The sequence below is a fragment of the Thunnus maccoyii genome, chromosome 4 (genome assembly GCF_910596095.1).
Source record: "Thunnus maccoyii chromosome 4, fThuMac1.1, whole genome shotgun sequence".
Classification (NCBI taxonomy): domain Eukaryota; kingdom Metazoa; phylum Chordata; class Actinopteri; order Scombriformes; family Scombridae; genus Thunnus; species Thunnus maccoyii.
The window spans coordinates 11,791,053-11,809,242 of NC_056536.1; the positions used below are offsets into that span (position 1 = coordinate 11,791,053).

General features: G+C 39.7%; 2 protein-coding genes and 2 long non-coding RNA genes across 5 annotated transcripts; 3 read left to right on the forward strand and 1 right to left on the reverse strand.

Annotated features, from left to right (window-relative positions):
* The first annotated feature begins 1,494 nt into the window (after positions 1–1,494).
* Positions 1,495–3,486, forward strand: LOC121895945. The gene is made up of 2 exons (XR_006095876.1): positions 1,495–1,723; positions 2,013–3,486. It is a non-coding gene; the product is annotated as an uncharacterized LOC121895945 (long non-coding RNA).
* Positions 3,487–4,324: 838 nt separating this feature from the next.
* On the forward strand, positions 4,325–7,229 carry LOC121896302. 2 transcript variants are annotated; one of them, XR_006095962.1, is made up of 3 exons: positions 4,325–4,604; positions 4,707–4,817; positions 5,041–7,229. It is a non-coding gene; the product is annotated as an uncharacterized LOC121896302 (long non-coding RNA). The 2 variants fall into 2 exon arrangements; XR_006095963.1 differs by having other exon boundaries at positions 4,328–4,604; positions 4,735–4,817.
* Positions 7,230–8,302: 1,073 nt separating this feature from the next.
* selenok (selenoprotein K) lies at positions 8,303–10,854 on the forward strand. The gene is made up of 4 exons (XM_042410098.1): positions 8,303–8,408; positions 9,518–9,608; positions 10,016–10,090; positions 10,755–10,854. Exons 1-4 carry the CDS (start codon positions 8,390–8,392, stop codon positions 10,852–10,854), a joined length of 285 nt encoding a protein of 94 aa, XP_042266032.1. The 5' UTR covers positions 8,303–8,389.
* Positions 10,855–11,634: 780 nt separating this feature from the next.
* On the reverse strand, positions 11,635–17,064 carry actr8 (actin related protein 8). The gene is made up of 13 exons (XM_042409275.1): positions 16,791–17,064; positions 15,721–15,891; positions 15,496–15,606; positions 15,031–15,135; positions 14,733–14,906; positions 14,549–14,642; positions 14,297–14,429; positions 13,863–14,016; positions 13,562–13,657; positions 13,271–13,411; positions 12,852–13,158; positions 12,381–12,544; positions 11,635–12,034 (listed from the first exon to the last, which is right to left on the reverse strand). The coding sequence occupies exons 1-13, from the start codon at positions 16,923–16,925 to the stop codon at positions 11,891–11,893; spliced, it is 1,929 nt and encodes a 642-aa protein (XP_042265209.1). The 5' UTR covers positions 16,926–17,064; the 3' UTR covers positions 11,635–11,890.
* Positions 17,065–18,190: the final 1,126 nt, after the last annotated feature.

Here is an 18,190-nt window from a genome sequence, read left to right on the forward strand (position 1 = left end):
TATTCATAAGCAATTGCAGCAGGCATTGGATAAAGTAGTGACATGGACGGAGGACTGGGGTTTTAAAATTTCATTTACAGAGTCAAAGTATGTGGTCTTTGGTTTTAAAAAGAAAGAATCACAGCAGGACCTCAAGCTATATAACAAGCCTACTGAAAGTTAAAATACTCAAATTTCTTGGTGTCTGCTTGGTTTGAAGAGGGAATGACATGGAGGGTTAATGTAGAGAGACAGTTGTAAAGTGTGAAAAAGTCATTAATGTCATATGATGTCTGGTAGGATCTGACTGGGGAGCAGATAGAGGAGCATTAATGATGATATACAGGGTAATCAGAAGATATGCAGTTGATTATGTCTGTACAGCATATGGGACAACAGCTTCCTCTGTTCTAAAGAAGCTTGATGAATATGTGGCAGGGTTTATTATTATCTCTGGTCTAAGCTACAGAGTTATAGGTTCTTAATACCTGCTAAGTGTTTGTTAGGGGAGCACTGGGAACTTCAGGGAAGGGGTGGAAAAGTAAGGAGGGGAGTAAATTCCACGAGTGAGAGAGCACAGGAAGTGGATGTAAAAGATTTGTCGATGGGCCCGGCAATGTGCTGGCCACCTGTTTCACCATGGCTTTAGTTAGTGACCATCTTAAAGAAAAATGGGCAGATTACATACAGATTTACACTAATGGCTCCAAGAATCTGAACAATGGAAAAGCTGCAATATGAATAAGCATTCCACAATTGCAGATGCATGGGAAGCGGATGTCAAATCATGTGCCAGTCTTTAGTACACAGCTTGTGGCAATCTTGTGGGCACGGAGGAAGTTAGACCAGGAAATATATGCTTAGATTGTACGGCAGCACTAATGGCACTGAAGGGTGGGAAAAGTGGGGCCGGACCAGATCTAATAGTAGAAATTTTGACTGTGTTAAATAGAGTGTCTAAGTTTGGGAAAACTGTTGTTATTGTAGCGCACTGTTTTCTGGCTCCCAGCTCACGTAGGAGTACAGGGGAATGAAGAAGCTGATAAGACTGCAAAAAGAGCCGTCAACAGGAAGGAATTAGATCTGGAAGTACTGTATGAAAGGGTTGGTGTAAGAGCTTCATACAACAAGGAGTAGCAAAGTTATGGCAAAAAGAATGGGAAGAGGGAAACAATACAACACTGAAACACATATCAAATAAAAGAATTGGCAGGAGGGACAATGTGGGAATAACTAGGCTGAGACTGGGTCACTGTGCACTGAATCATGGGGTGGCACTGGTTGGTAAACACCCGGATGGAAAATGCATCTGTGGAGGGGCAGAAATTGTGAACTGTGCTTTGATGCAATGTACCAACTATCACACAGAGAGAGGCCATGTGCAAGCAGAGCTGTCAGAATTTAGAGTTACAGCTCATTCATTGAAATCAATACTCATCGCGGAACATTGTGAAACAACCGAAACTGTAAATAGTTTTCTCCATCGCACTGCTCTGCTTGAGGATTTAACTCAGTCAATGGGGTTTTACAAATGACCTGCGGAGGGCAGCAATACGGCTTTGCTGCGTGTAGTCTGCCGCAAATTTAATTAGACGAAGAAGAAGCGTCAGCATCAGCAGCAGCAGCAGCAGACGAAGAAGAACAACAACGAGAAGAAGAAGAAAAAGAAGAAGAACGGCTGCAGATGTGAGTAGACCATGACGGCTAAACCAGCATATTAACTGCCATCAAATATCTACAAAATGTAAGAACTATGAATAAATATTACATTGATGGAAATTAATATACGAGCTTGTTGTGTGTCTTGTTAAAAATTTCTATATTAAAGTCACCTGGCTGAGGTTTTCTCCAGGTTACTTGAACGTTACGTTAACGTTATCTTACGTTAGCCTTGCTAGATCTACATCTATCCAGCTTGGAGCTTTATACTATCAACATCTTATTTACTGGCTTTGTTTTGTTTACAAACTTGCGTTAACATAGTGCTCTAATGAATAAAAGTCATACTGTGCAATTTTGCTTCTTCCATATAGAGACCAACAATGAATCTGGATCCCCTCCCACACCCTGCACTTCAGTGGACAACATAAAGGAAAAAACACCTGAAAAACAACTTTGAAGTAACTAAATTGTAGCTACAGAGGGAGCTGCTTAATTATTAGCTTGACTGACAGTTGGGATTGTCTTCCAGCTTCAGAAGAGACAGTCAACACCTGCACCTCTAATATGAGTGAGTTAACAGACTTTGTCAGAGGCCAAATAGTCGGTGCCCAAGTTGCAGGTCTGTCGGTCAGAGATACCGCCCAGTTATGTGGTGTGTCAAGTCGAACAGTCATTAAAGTCATGAGTGTGTATAACAAACACGGATATACTTCATCAGCAAAGAAGAACCGTAGGCACAAGCCACAGATGAAAGGGATGAGTCAGACAGAAGCTGGTGGTGGTGGAGGAGCCGCCAGTGAGAAACCAGTATCTGACTCTGAAGTCGACACACTAGCGCTTGATGAAGAGAGTAAAAGACTTGAATCCCAGACCAAAGAACAAGTGTAATTTGGTCTCATGTACTGTATTTCAGACTTTGTCTCATATCTAGAGTGGTTAATGTTTGCATAAAGCCACAGGACGCCTTCATTTAACCCACAGCGTCACCCACTGCTGAACATTGTCATGAATCTATAATCCCATTTCAGGGTCTTGGTTCAATCATTTTTCAGAGTGGCTGGATGATGAGCATGTTATATGCAACTATGAGGTCAGCTAATGTACATTTCCAAACAAAAACAACAAATTTGTAAATTTTATTTAATACAAGTTTTTTTAAGAGAAATGGGAACAGAGAGAGAAATGTCCATAATGCACACTTCTATGGTACATAAACACTGACTTTCTTTTAAGTTTTAAATTGACAAATGGATTCATGTGTTTGTTTATGGGTTTCTGAATAATGTCACTATTTAGTTGAGAGGGAATTCAGAGGAAAAACTAGGAAAGGGATGGAAAGAAACTAGAAAGAAGTAACGTTGTTGGGGTGGACCTGATTTTGTTCATTTAAACTCACTAAAGTGTGGTGTATTTTTTTGTTTGTTTTTGTGGAGCAGTAATAAAAATACTATTGCATCTAATCCATGCAATATGATTTCATTAAAGGACAGGTTCACAATTTTTATGTCTTAAAACAACAGTGAAGTGTCCATATGAACAATCACAGAAGTTTTCCTTGCTGTAATCATTCCTCCTGTTCATACTAGCTATTAAAATTAATTGACTATGATGTCATCCTTAAGCTAGCCTCTCTATTGTCTAATCAGAGATGGCCCTTCTTTTCTTTTCTTCACCATTTTACCTACATTTTGTGTTTTTTTTCTTTATGATTTCAAAAATTGTCCACTGTTTTCATTTTATCTTGATTTGTATTGTATGTATTTTGTGTTAATGTGGACAGCAGGAAGAGTAGCTGTTGCCTGGTGTAATGGCTAATGGGGATCCTAATAAACTAAATTAAAAGATCCCCTTCAAATGTGCTTTCAGTGTAAGTGATGGGGGGCAAAATCCACTGTGTGTCATTTTGTGCAAAAATGCATTTAAAAGTTTATCTGAAGCTTATATGAGCTTCACATTTACAGTATCTTTAGTATCAAATTCCCTCTGTGTGTTTCCTCGTGTTTCTTGACCCCCTGACAAGTAGTCGTGTTTTGTCTGAACTTTGAACCTTGGACCTTAAGTTTGGGTCATGACCATCAGAAGCAGCAGCAGATGAAGAACAGAGTGGCTGCTGGCTGCTTCAAAAAGTCTTCACAGTGGTAGAACTGTTTCTTTATAATTCATTAGTCCCCCATTGAAGAGTAATGGATAATGACGCAAATCATTAGTTGCAGCCCCAAATCAGTTAATCCAGAACAAGTCATTTTTGTTGTAGAATTTACTTTTCGTTTAATGTTCCCTGCAGCATTTCTCTATTCAAAAGCAGAAGGAAGGTTTAGAAAATTCTTTACAGCCAGTACCAGAGACAAAGAGCGCATTATTGCACTGCTGTGAACTGCTCAATTATATATATATATATATTTTTTTTTTCATGTAAAATACGTTTTTGGTCAAAAACGTAGTCGCACGCCAATTTTTTTTTCTAGGATGGCAAGGTCATGACCCGTCCTACTCTGCCTCCGATTGGCCAATAGTCGTCACCTCCGTTGTTTGGGTTGGTTAGATTTAGGCATGAGGAGTGAGATTGGCTGGGGTTAGGGTAAGAATATCAGGGTAAGCCAATCAGAGGCAGAAAAGGGCGGGTCATGACTTCGCCATCCTAGGAAATAAATATCGCGGGTCGTACAGACCATGGTCTAGATGGTAACCCTAGATTTGCGAAAGATCTCGCGAGGGTGATCGTTTAATCAAATTATGATTTTTTCCTAACTCTAAGCAAGTTATTTTTGTGTCTAAATCTAACCAGCGTTGTCATTTCAGAAAACATTATTATTTGTTACATTGCCGAACAACACGTACAAATCTCGCGAGAGATTCGCAAATCTAGGGTTACCATCTAGACACGACCCTCTCCCTTGTGAAACATAAACACAGCTCGGTTTTCATGGCAGTGGACAGACTGACTACCCTCACCCACACTGGTTGTAAGTACAACAAACAGTAACGCACCAGCTAACATGTTTAATGTGTCTTTAAACGTCACTAAAATAAAAACATTGAACTGAATACATATTTTGTAATGGAAGCTAATCTAGTAGCTTGCTACCTGGCTAGCATCGAAAATTACCATCGAGTTGATTGAACACCTTGACAGTCAACCCGAGCCAGCGTCAGTGAACTTCATGCAGTGTTTTTAGGTAAAGTGTTTATTTAATTTTTTGTTCTTAATTGAATACATCAGGCAGTGTGGACTCCCACAGGATGATTGAGTTAGTTTTGATAACCTTACTGGATTCATTTTAATACCAAACATCTAGTTTACACTTCAGTGCTAGTGTTTCAGACAGATGCAATGTTTAAAATATTAATTTCTGTATGTAAATGTTATTTTCTTCCCCACCCTGGATCCCTCTGCTTCAGCGGACAAAATAATGGAAACACCATATGAAAGAGGACTTTCGAGCACCTGAGTAGTTATTACTGAACCTGCTGTCTGCCTGTTAGCTGGGATTGTTTGTCTGCTCTAAGAGAGACAGTCAACACTCCAATATGAGTGACTTAACAGAGTTTGAAAGATGCCAAATAGTTGCTGCGAGACTTTCAGGTGCATCTGTCACCAAAACCGCTCAGCTGTTCAATGTGGCAAGGGGAACAGTCTCCAGAGTCATGACCGTATACATCAAACATGGACGGACAGCATCAGCAAAGAAGAACAGCGGGCGCAAGTCAAAGCTCACAGAAAAGGACAGACAGACACTCCTCAGGATAGTCGATGAACACCCCGAGTATACAGCCTCAAAGATAACCACAGAGCTGAATAGACACCTCTCTCACGCCGTCTCTGTGAAAACTATACGGCGTGAGCTTCACAAAGCCGGTATTTTTAGAGGAACAGCCAATCGGGTAGCAGAGACAGAGACTGACACACAAAAGCATGATGGTGAGAGCACCAAACCTGAATCTGAGTCAAGTGACAAAGAGTGTGACATGCAAAAACCTGGAGAAGAGAGCGCGAGGTCTGAAATGCAAACAAATGACAAAGACAATGGGGTACAAAAGCTTGTGAGAGAGAAAACAAAGTCTGAACCCCGGGCTAGTGGCAAAGAATACAGCACACAAAAGACTGGTGAAGACAGCACAGGATCTAAATCACAGACCAATGAAGAGGATCAGAACTCACAAAAGCTTGATCACAAGAACACGGGTCCTGTACCTCAGAGCAGTGAAAAGAAATAACCTGGACTGATGTGTTGTATTTCAGCCTTTCTAATACATTCAGATTGGTTATGTTAAGGGAAAATCACAGGATGCCTTCGCCCCTTAATGTCACCAGCTGTTAAATATGCCAGTGGATCTATAATGATGTTGAGGTTGTGAGGTTTGATTATTTATTTTGCATGGGTGGGTCATGGTGCAATGTTCAAGCTTTTTCATTTTTCTTGGTTTACAAGCAAACGTTATAACTTCAATGCCGAATGTTGAGATTTGCTTGATAGATGAAAATATTCATACTGTAGATGTTAGAATATTATGATATTGTTCAATGCAAAACACCCAATTCAGAACACATGGTAAATAAAAAAAATTGTTTCAAGTTTGTGCTAAGCTGATGAGCTGAGATGATGTTGGATGTTTTTCACATATGGATGTTTGTGTATTGTAAAGCATGGCCTTTTCAGAAAAACCTTCTTCTTCTTCTTCTTCTTCTTCTTCTTCTTCTTCTTCTTCTTCTTCTTCTTCTTCTTCGGGGTGTAACGGCAGCTTGCATCCTTGGTGTTGCATTACTACCATCTTCTGGAGTTAGTTAACTCCTACAGTGTCCGGTTTGTCAGATTTTTCCTATTAATCCTGTTCTCTTAAGACAGGTGACCAGACACTTCCTGCCTTGTCCACTTTCACAAAACTCCAGTATCCCCTTTAAACCCACTCCTGTTAGCCCTGATCTTCTCATTCCCTCCATCATGTCCTTTCTCTCTGAGGTATATTTCCTGCAGTTAACAAGTACATGATCTACTGTTTCTGGTACCTGACAGTGTTCAGAAAGTCCAATTGGATGCCTCCCTATAATGTGTCCTATTCTCAGTCTGGTCATTATTACCTCCTCTTTTCTATATCCTCCCCTATTTATCTCAATACCTACTCAGTTTTGTGTTGCATGTAGTTGTCTTCCTCCTATCTCCTGATCCTGGTGCTGCTGCCACTCTTTATTGATTGTCTTTCATGCATTACCCTTTCCCTCGTTCAGAAAAACCTCTTGTTGAAAGGGTGAAACCAAGTAGTAACCACGATTGCAGAAGAGCCTTAAGATATAATTCCTCTACAAACTCAAAAAGTCATTTTGGTTGAAGTCATTGTAAAATAAAATATATATAGTAAATATAAAGTAACTTTTTTGTTACTTTGTTAAGATTTCAGGTCCTCAGTTGAAAATCTCAGTGTGTGTTTTCTAACGTGGGTCTTTTTGGTGATTTTTAAAAAAAAATATTTTTCCATTAAGGGGATTTTAAGGCTTCTTTACAGGTTTCTTGGGCGATCATGCTCAGCTGTGGTGGTTGCTGTTTGCTCAAGTAAAGTGTAATAAAATAAAACGTTGGGCTCATTCACCAGCACCATCTTCTCTTTGTATTGAATGATGACCTCTTAATAATGTATTGAATTCAACCATGAATCATCACATCACTACTAAGCTATGTTTGCTTTTGTATACTCAGTTTCATATCTTTGTAACACCTGCATGCATGTGCACAGCTGTGGCAGGAATAGGAGTGGGACACAGAGCATCAGACAACATATGTAATGTTTGTACTGCATATTAAACAAACAAAACAAAACAACGGCACTCACTAATCCATCTTGTGTTTTTTATTGTGGACAGATAATGAACGCATTTCAGTGTAAAGCCATCATCAGCGTACTGCATATTAAAGCATTACACTGAAAATGATGTCGCTTAACATGCTATGTGCTCACTGTTTCTCATAACATACCCAGATAGCTCTTAAGGTCTCCTTCCAGAAGCATATCTCTTTAAATGTCTGAATTCTGAAGAGTGGTTTCAAGTGATTTCATTAACATCTACAAAATCTTGTGTTTGTGTGAGCATTCAACAAATAATTCAATCATATTCCTGTTCATTGCAGTCCTGCAGCAGATTCCATGCTGGCAACCTTTCATTTACACTGTAAGTGATGGATATCAAGCAGTACATGTATGTAAACTTATCAAAACAGTTAACATAATTGACTTGTTATCCTGTGAATTGATATCATGCATATAGATCCATCAAATGTACTGATGTGATTGTGGTCTTAATGATGGTTCTAATAATAATATATCAATGAGGGTGTAGACTAAATATTAGATACACTTCTCAGTAAAACACAATTCAAAGGCACCATAAACTATGGCCTCCAAAAAGATCCTTAACTATAATTAACATCCATCTAAAACTGTTTTATCAAAAACCTCCATGAAAGTTATAATTATTGAAGGACTCTTAGTTTTAGCTCATGTGTACTAATAAATTACAACTTTGTGTATATTGTTTGAATATCAACAACTGTATTTGAATTATATATTCTTATTTATTATGGAAATGTAATGGAAATGTTTTGTTTTGTTCCATTTTGGCATTTTTTCTTTAAGCTATGTCATTTATTTTCATTTTTCACAACGGCTGCACATGCGCGTGCGATAATGACGCAACAAAATGGGACCCGGAAGTGCAACAGTAAACAAAGCAGTGAGAGCTGCTGTTAGTTTCTGAAAGATGGTGTACGTGTCTAACGGTGAGTGGTTTGCCCATTTTCAGAGCGAATTCGTCGCTTTCTTGTAAAATATGTTTCCTCTGCTGAACATTTCTAGTTAAAACTCATCTTTTCAACAAGGATGTGTAACTTTATATTAGTAGAGCGTTAGGCTACATTCAGCGAACTAGCTTGTTAGCTAACTTGTTGGACCTGCGCAGTAGGAAGAACCGCATCTTTAAAATCCAACGAGTCTCCTCTAAGAGGCTTTCTACCAGCATGTCATTTCAGTTAATTGCAGTAGTTAATTCATTGTACTATGTTGAACATTAGGACGTGTTTACCGGTGTTTCGGTTTAACAAGGGACCGTGTTAACTAGTGACTTGCGTCGTGGTTGCTCGTAGCGACGACGTAGGTGTCCTCCTAAAGGCCTTAAATTCTCTTAAATTGAATATTCAATACAGTATATATTCGTTTGTTTTTTCAGTCTTACCTTAGATAAATTTAATCACTTGCTTTTCCTGAAGTCAATCTTTTTCAACGGCTTTTTTGAGAGAGAAATGATGAATCTCGTCGTAGTATCCACACTGATGGGTCACAAGTTAAACAGACGGTAGATAGTTTGTACACAATATTTAGTCACAAACTGTACTTTTAATATGTACACAATGGAAAAGCAAGTTCATCGGTTGAATATTAGCCACTTTCCGATTGAGGATAACGGTATAGAATCCGATGATAGGTTGTAGCTGCACTGCTAACGTATAAGGCTAACGTTAAATAAACACAGATGAGTATATATTGATTAAAGTAAAATTGATAAGGCTTTTAAGAGGAACAGCTGCCGTCACCATGACAATCACGACACATTCGCTTGTAAGTCACCAGTTAACACGGTCACTGGTTAAACCGAAACACCTGCCGTGTTGTCTCTCCCCTTTTAAGCACTGATTTGGCTGTTAGCATATTTTATTCTACTTTTACCTTCCTAACACTGGCTAAATTTGTAATTTGTAAACTGATGAGGCATGCGTACATAGGATTTTGATATTAATGATATTATTGGCTATTAACTCCTACTTTGGCTGGTCCCCGTTGCTACTTGTCTCATTTGTCCCTCTTTGTCTCCCTCTGTCTGTCTCTTTCTCAGGTCAGGTCCTGGACAGCCGGATGCAGTCGCCATGGCGACTGTCCTTCCTGGTCGATCTCTTCTGGGGAGTTGTGGAGTTTTTCGGCCTGTAGTAAGTCATTCACACAAGTATTTAATCAAGTAATGGATGTGTGACCTTTTGAACAATATAATCTACTTGTGAACAACTTTTGAAGGTGTGAGCTTCTGTAAAGATTTGTAATTCCAGTAACTTAAGTGTTGCCAGTCAGTTTTTTGTTTTCAAAAGATGGTATAAATCAGCTGTCTTCCTTGAGCAATCAGAAGAGTCACAAAATATTGGCTATTGCTATCCTTTAGAGCCTAAAAACATCCACCATCCATCTACCATTTCTTGCCCAGGTTGAATAGGGAAATTGGTTGCAGATAATCCAAGTTTAATACGTTTCTTGGAAGTTGTGATGAGAAATGTAACAATTTAGGTGAGAAAAGAAATAATGTGTTTGTGTCAGAACCCTGATCTTGTTTGTCCTCTACCAGTTTTAAGACATTAATTCACCCTAACATGACAAAGGATGGAAACGGTGCTTCGTCAAGCTTCAGTGATGGCAGAGGGTAAGTCCCTGGGGTAAAGTCATTTCTCTACTGTCACACACACTAGAGACATATCCTTTATGTCCCTCAATGCAAAACATTTAGATGGTAAGACTGTAGTCTGTGTTTTAGCATATCCTTGTCATATGTAGGAACCAGCTGAGGATTTTATTTAGAAAAGGGTATCATGTTTAACTGAGAGGAAAAAAAGATAGTGTCAATCACTGTTTCTGCTTTGTCCTCACTAGTTTTCATATTTCAGTAATCCTTCCACAGTCAATGTCCTGGTGGCCTAGTGGCCAAAGGCATACAGCATGTAATAGTAGCATCCAGGTTTTAATTTGTTTTAAAGGGCTGGTGATTTTCTGCTTTTCTTATTGTCAACAAATCTCACATGCAGAGCCAAACCAACAATTAACAAATGAAGTGTCCTCCTAGTATTGTGTGTGTGTGTATCCAAAGCCTGATATATCTTATTCCTCTATGGGCAGAAATATGTCACTAGAAATTGAATTTTTATTGTTTAACTTGAATAATTGCTTTGAAAAACTTAATCTGAATAGCATGATTTAAAATTGAATTTATTAGTTTGGAATGAGCTAGAAAATGACAAAAACAAGTCCTTTCTTTAGCCCCAATTTTAAATAATCTTCTTTCTTCTCTCTTCTGTTGCTTGCCTGTGCAGTCCTCCAGGTCCCCCTGGTGGCAGAAGAAGGATGGGGAGAATAAACCATGGTGGAGGTCCCAGTGCTCCACCAATGGGTGGAGGAGGATGAGGAAGGTGAGGAATACCATTTTTTCTGAACTACGTCACCCAACAGATAAGCCCCTGTTGGTGCATACCTGCTAACTCTGCAGACTGTATCAGTGATATAAAGTGTTTAGTCTAATAACTTTGCCTACACTGACAACTGTAAGTTGTTAACATTTCCTAGTTGGTTTTTAACTGCCTCATAGATATTTGGACATAATGTGAATACAACCTTACTTAATGTATAATCCTTGCTTTTCACCAGGTAAACGCCTACACATCCTGTGTAGGCGTGGGGCCTGGCATAGTGTCTGTTTGCTGAGAGCATAAAGAAAGATGGTGACAACACTGTGCCGAACCCCCTCTTTATCTGCTGCCACTGCCACGAGCAGTTTCTTGACGCCTTTCTGGGAATTCCTACACGTAGGGGCCAGATTGGCTGATAAAGCAGCAATCCTCATCACTTTCTACCCTTTCCCCGCTTCTGCCCCTTAATTTTCCTGTCACACCAGAGCTGTGTGTCAATATTATGATCATCCCTCCTGGGAATCATGACATTTGTTTGTCTTTGTTTTGTATCATTCTGTTTGAATAAAGATTTATGCTGTTGAAACACATTAGTATTGAGTTTTTCTTGTTCCATTATTGTCACACTTGGTAATGACACAACTTCCATCTATGTAGAGCTGAGACGTCACTTTTCACTCAATAATGAGGTTGTGGAGAGATTTTTTCTTACAACCTCTTGTTTAAATTCATTATGTTCATAATTCCAAGAAAAGTGGATTTTGTTTGTTCCAATCAAATGCAACAATTATTTATCAAAGTGTGAAGGGTTTATTTACACAGATCCACTCATCCATGAACATGAGAGAAGCACAGTAATATTTACAGAATATTAACTAGTAAACTCCCTCTCCTATTAAAGACTGTTCAACAGTTAAACAATGACCTCATCTGGGTTTTTGATCCAAGAAAACAGCCTACTTTACATCATGTGTGTCACAAAGTGGGATTTTTTTTTTTTTTTTAGGAATCCTCTCTTAGCTTCAAGTAAAATCTGATTGATTTCACCAGACGAAGGCAGCTCTCTCGCGGAGCATTCTGACACCGAAGCGCTGCCACTCCCCCTGGTGGATCCACATTTCCTGTGTGGTGTCAAGACACGCCAGCACTGCTCCCCCCTTCCACGATATCAAGCGAGGGTCCATATCCTAGAGCACATGCACATCAATATACAGTACATTAAGGAAGCTGTATAACATACAGTATGTTCTGCGTAGTTCTCATCTTATTAACTCACAACCTCTGACATACACCCATTTGTCAATTTATTAGGTAAAATTAGATAAAAACTAATACGGTCCTGCAATAAATCCTACTTTCATGAAGGTTATAATGTTCAGTTTATATTTAATTTGTTTTTAACATTTAGTCTACCCTAATTTATATAAATCTAGGTGTGCCTAATACACTGGCAAGTGAGAGCACACGGAAATATTAAATGAGGGTCACTACTTTGCAGATCTGTATCTCAGTCTGAGTCTGTGCAACAATTACCTTTGGCCGTGTGATAACTTCCACGTTGTCTACAAGCCTTCTGAAGGAGGGCGGCATCTTGTTGATAATGCGGTGAAGCAGAAACTCCTGAGCACCATGAAACATGAGCCCTCCTCCCACCACCAGTATGGAGCTGTACATCTTTCGTTTGGTCTCGTCCGATGCTGTCAATAAAAAGACGAGAGTGAGCTAGAACAGGATGTTCTGAGCATCGTGAAACATCTCTCCTCCTCTGCATCCTTGACCTTTTACTTCCTTGTAAATAATATTAAAAAATAGTTGTTTTTTTTTCATTTTATTTACATAATTCCTTTCTATTTCTATTCTGTGATCCAGCTACAGAGTACTCCTTTGAGTACTGCATTTTCACTCTCTTTTCAAGCACTTTGTTAACTTTGCATCTCTTCCTGCTTACAATACCTACTTAATCCTTGTTCCCTTCAACCTCTCTTTCACCCTGTCTTTCCTTACCGCAGCAGTCGATGCTATGCAGGATGGCCTTATCCAGGCCCAGTGCTTTGCTCTCAAACTGGCTCATGATAGCAGTCTTCCTGGAGAGGTGAGTAGACAGTGGCTCTTCCACCTCTCCTACCCCCATCAGGCACTCCCCCTGGGTAGGACCAAGCTCCATCTCCCCCTGCATCCCTCCAGCACCGCCACTCCCGCAGCCCCTGGGCAGGTCTGAGAGCTCCCCAATCCCTCCCTGACCGCTCATTTCTCCATCCAAAGCTCCGCCCGGTCTGGAGAAAGCCTTCCGGTCTGAAGCAGATTTGGAGGACTGTTGGAGAAAATAGGAGAATAAGCAAAAAAGGAAAAGAACCAAAGAGCCTCTATCTGAAGAAATTTAATTCAATGTGTGAGATGGGCACGAGTATCTCTGTGTGAGTTACCTGGTCCTGTTTGCTCTGCGTGGACAGCAGGTAGTGTTCATCATGAGGGTCCTCTGAGTCACCTTGGGAACGGTACTGCAGGGATGTCATCTTCTGACCTACGATGCCAAATGTGGTCGGGTAGAAAAGTCCCATGGGTGCCTAAAACATGCACACACACACATATTAACCAGTAAACATGAGGGGGAGAGACACAAATAGAGCCACAGATGCAAGCTGGAGACAGAATAATGTAAAGAGTATTTCAGCATCAATCTAAAATCAGCTTAGATTTATATTACAGCAAAGTACCTGTAATTTCTCATCTCCTAGTCGAACCTGGTAGAGCAGAGCTGGAGCTTCTGGGAAGCGTGTTTGGAATTCATGATCTTGTAGTCCTGATATGTCCTAATAAGATGAAGAAACATTTAGAATTTATTTGCATAATTGCATATTTCTCTGTCAATTTTTAAGAATAACTGTGGTTAGTTCACCAGAAACAAACAGGCCAGCATTTATTTTAAAAACTCGATCAACGCACATGCTGGGATTTCCAAATATTCCCTCTAAACCATTAACACACATACACAGATCCCACCCCTGACCCACACACTTGGTTTAGATGGCAGAAGGTCTCCTTTATATTTTGCAATAGCTGGCAGTCCAATCTGTTGGACAGCTGACAGTCTCTGTAGGGAAATCCTGCCCTCTGCAGGAGCCAGAAGAAAGTACGGGTCACATCTGAGCCACCGTATGCCAAAGACAACCTGCAAAGTCCAACAGACAGATAAAAACATAAAATACAGATGCCGCAAAAAAGCGAGATGTCAATATGAAACTGCAGGAACCCAGCATTATTATTATCAATCTGGCAGGCTGTTTGTTTTCTATATATTTCCAGTGGGGTTTACAAAACTTTCACTATTGTCATCTATATCACTGCTCTGTGGTTTCCTGTGTAAAACATAACTATGATCTCTGCAATTATAATCCAGACAAATTAATTATTTCAAAGACATATTCATAAAAAGTTGTTCTCAGCCCCACCTCGAGTTCCGGTGGGACACTCCGTCCTCTACACAACAGAGACTGGTCTTCTGGTCTCCTACATCCACAACACAAGCACTGCTCAACCCACTGCCAAATGTAGCACACACCGACTCCTGGTGCACGATGATTGCTATACACACACACAGGACAGAACATAAGGTGATAGCAAGGGAAAAGATTGGATAGATTGACCAGGCTGAGGCAGAGTACAACGATGTATATGTATGTCTTTGTATATGTGTGTAATACCCGAGAAGCCCATATTAAGCAGCAGCATGTTGACAACTTCTTTGATATGCTGCCTGTTGTAGATGTCAGGAACCAACAGGATGCATCTGTAATACTGTCGACCAGCCACAAGAACGAAGCGTTGATGTGAGAAGAAAAGTGCATTGAAGAAAGTGATATAAAAAGCTGCAGAGGTCTCTCCTACCTTTAAGTCCTTCAGGGGGATCTCCAGATGCTTTTGAATGACGTGACTCCAGATTGTCTCAAGGTCGGCCAGAACGGCGGTCAGTGAGCCTCCGGGACCGCCATGCACATTGAGCTGACCTCTGACTATAGGCCAGTGGATGTTGTAACAGTCAGATGGATTCACATACAGAGCCTGCATGATGGCAGGATGGAGAAGGTAGAAGAGGAGAAAAAAATTGATGAAACAGAGACAAGGAATTCGGGTAATGCCAAGTTTTAGATGGATATTTCCTGACTTATAAATTCATTGCACTGACCTCCTCTCCCACCAGATGAGGAGGATGGTGAGCTGTGTTGGTCCACTTAACCCTGGAACTGTTGTCTAGTACTGCCGGACGGATCTGACAGTTGTAGGCTCTGGCCTAAACACACACACACAAAAAACAGGTATAAATATAGATTTTTGCACATGAAAGCATACACCATACTTGCTCTTACAACAGCGATAGATACCACAATACTCACTGATGTTAACACTAGAGTCATTCATTGTAGTTTAAAGCAACCTTTTCCCTTTTAGTCAAAAAACAGAAATGTGACTTAAGCCAAACAATTTAAAGGCAAATAAGTTTGTAGTTTTTATGTATCGGTAAACCCCTCTAAGCTGTTTTTATTTGCAATGACTGCAGAGGTTACAAAGTCATTGTCTCCTTTTTTTTTTTTTTACTTTCTCATAAGCAACGATTTTCTCTCTTCCTGTTCCTCTCTTCCATAAAGCGCACCTGTTCAGCCGACACTGGCGTCCTCCGCACACCATTGGACATCTTCTTGGACCAAATAGCCTGGTCGACCATTTTAAGCCCGTTCTGCCTCTGCTCATTACTCTCTGGTTTCTGTTGGACAGGATAAGGAAGCAATAAGGGTAAATGAAGATATGACATGAATACTAAAAGTAATTTGAGACTAAAAGACTGTGTTGTGACTGTTTCTGGTGACGAGTGACGTACATTTAGACCCTCTCTCAACAGCCAGGGGTCCTCGTATCTGGGCTGTCCACTTTGCTTGTGTCTGCGAGCTATCACATGCGGGATGGTCACCGGAAGAGTGTCTGTTGCTCGGCCAATGCGGAGCGTCCTGGAACCAGGGTGGATGACAACTATAAAATTGCTCTGTATTTGCTGTAAAAGAGGAGAAAATGGTTTCGAAATAATCAGAATGAGGATCACAATATCATGAACATTAGGTGAATAAAGATTCCATTACATGGCCAAAAATATGTGGAAACCTGAACATTTCATTTGTGAAGTTTATGATTGGGTAAAATTATGGGCAAAAATCTGCTGCTGTAACACACCGCACACTTCTGGACAGACTTTCCACATGAATTTGAAATCTGAAGGGATTTGCTCCCATTCAGCCACAAGAGTAATAGTAGTATTAGTATCATTAGTATTAATGAAGCTGGGTAGGATGTTGGGTGATAAGACCTAGCAGTCTTTGTTCTAACTCATCCCAAAAGTGTTTGATGGAGTTGAGTTCAGGGCTCTGTACAGGCCAGTCAAGTACTACCAAACTCAGAAAACCATTTCATTGGGCTAGGCACTATGGAGACCATAACAGTCCCTGGACAGGAGTTATTAGCTGATTAAACGATTTCTCAATGGCCAAAAACATAATAGAGTGAAAATAAAATCTAAACGTAAGTGTATCAAGTAAAAGTAACAAATACACATTAAGCTGCTGACAGCTTCTCTTGCTTTTCATATCAATGCACACTGAACACCCTTGAGGTCACCTGTGCGGGGCTTTAGCGGAACCTTTGACATTATCTAGAGCAACATCTAAACCGAAAGGATCATTAACATTTTAACCAATAATGAAAATAATCTACCAAACTAAATTTGTTCACTGCCAAGTCACAGATGAGTTCATGTGACGGATATTAAGCGCCAGTCAAGAAAAGTGGATATCTGTGTAGGACAAATGAACAGATTACTGGGATGTTTTCCAAGCACTGATATTCGGCTACTTTACAGGAATCTGAGCATTAGACAGCGGTTGAAACTCTCCATCTCACCTCCTGGAGGGGCTCCGGGATGGCCGGCGGAGCGATGGGTCTTTTCACGCCGCGCTGTTGCTCCTTCTCTTTCTCCTTGTCTCGCTCCTTTTCTTTCTCCCTCCCGTTCTCCTGCTCTTTCTCAGCCTGAGTCATGTTCACGGTTCAATGTCATCGACTAACAGGCAGAATTAGTGTATCGTTAACTTCTAATAAACGTGAAGAACTTCAAAATGCGACCACAAGTAACTACCTCCCTCCTGACTGAAAAGCTGCAGCACAGCTTCCGTGTTTGGTCACGTGGACAAAACATCGATTTCTATTCGTCGAAAGAAGTTTTTTTTTCTTGGTATTGTTTCTCATTCATTTCATTGTTACATGACCAAAAAAAAAAAAAGAAAAAAGACAAATAAATAATGGGAGGATTAAGTCTCATGGGATCCTTGGGCACAGCAGACTTGTAAGCCATGCTGACATTCCCAGAACAACCATCAAAAAACCTAATATGCAGGTTATAGTTTCTCAAGGCAAAGCTGCTCAGATGACATATATTTAGTGCTTTTCTAATTTTAATATAGGTTTATTGAAGCTTAAGTATGCACTGTATGGCTGTATTATGTGGGGAAAAAAATAAAAATACAATATCCTAACTTGACTCAGATACTTATGGGAGCCAATTTCTGCCAGTGAAAGAAAAAAATATATTTTTTTGGTCAAAATTATGAAAAAATAAGGCAAAATTCCGATTTAGTCAAAATTATGAGGTAAAAAGTCAAAGTTTTGACTTACTAGGTCACTTAGTATGTCATCTTGTAATTTTTACTTTTTTCTAACAATTTAGACTTTTTATCTCATAATGTTGACTTAATAAATCAAAACGTTTTTTCTAATAATTTTAACTTACCACCTCATAATTTAGACTTTTTATCTCATAAATTGGGCTTTTTATGTCATCATTGTGGCTTCTTAATCTCATGATGGTGAATTTTCATCTCATAATTTAAATCAAAATTGTGATATTTTTTTATCTCATGATTCTGACTTAGTAAGTAGGCATTTTGACATGATTTTTAAAATCATGACAAACTTTTCTTCTTTTTTTCTTTTAATGGCATAAACGGGCTTCCACATTTACTCATAGTTACATCATTGCCTATGCACAGTCGGATGGTTCATTAACTCACTCCTGGACGAATGCATTAGAGCAACTGAAAAAACATGTCCAACATTCATACCAATATTTACCCATCTCATCATTTGAACTGTGTATTTATATACTGTAACTGAATAGTGCTGCATATGATGCCACTGGTGTTCACGGCCTTGGCAGGAGTCCCAGTAGGTCAACACCTGTCATCAGCTGACCTTTGCAATGGACAAGTGTTCTCTGTATTATTTGTGAATATTAATCTTAAATCATG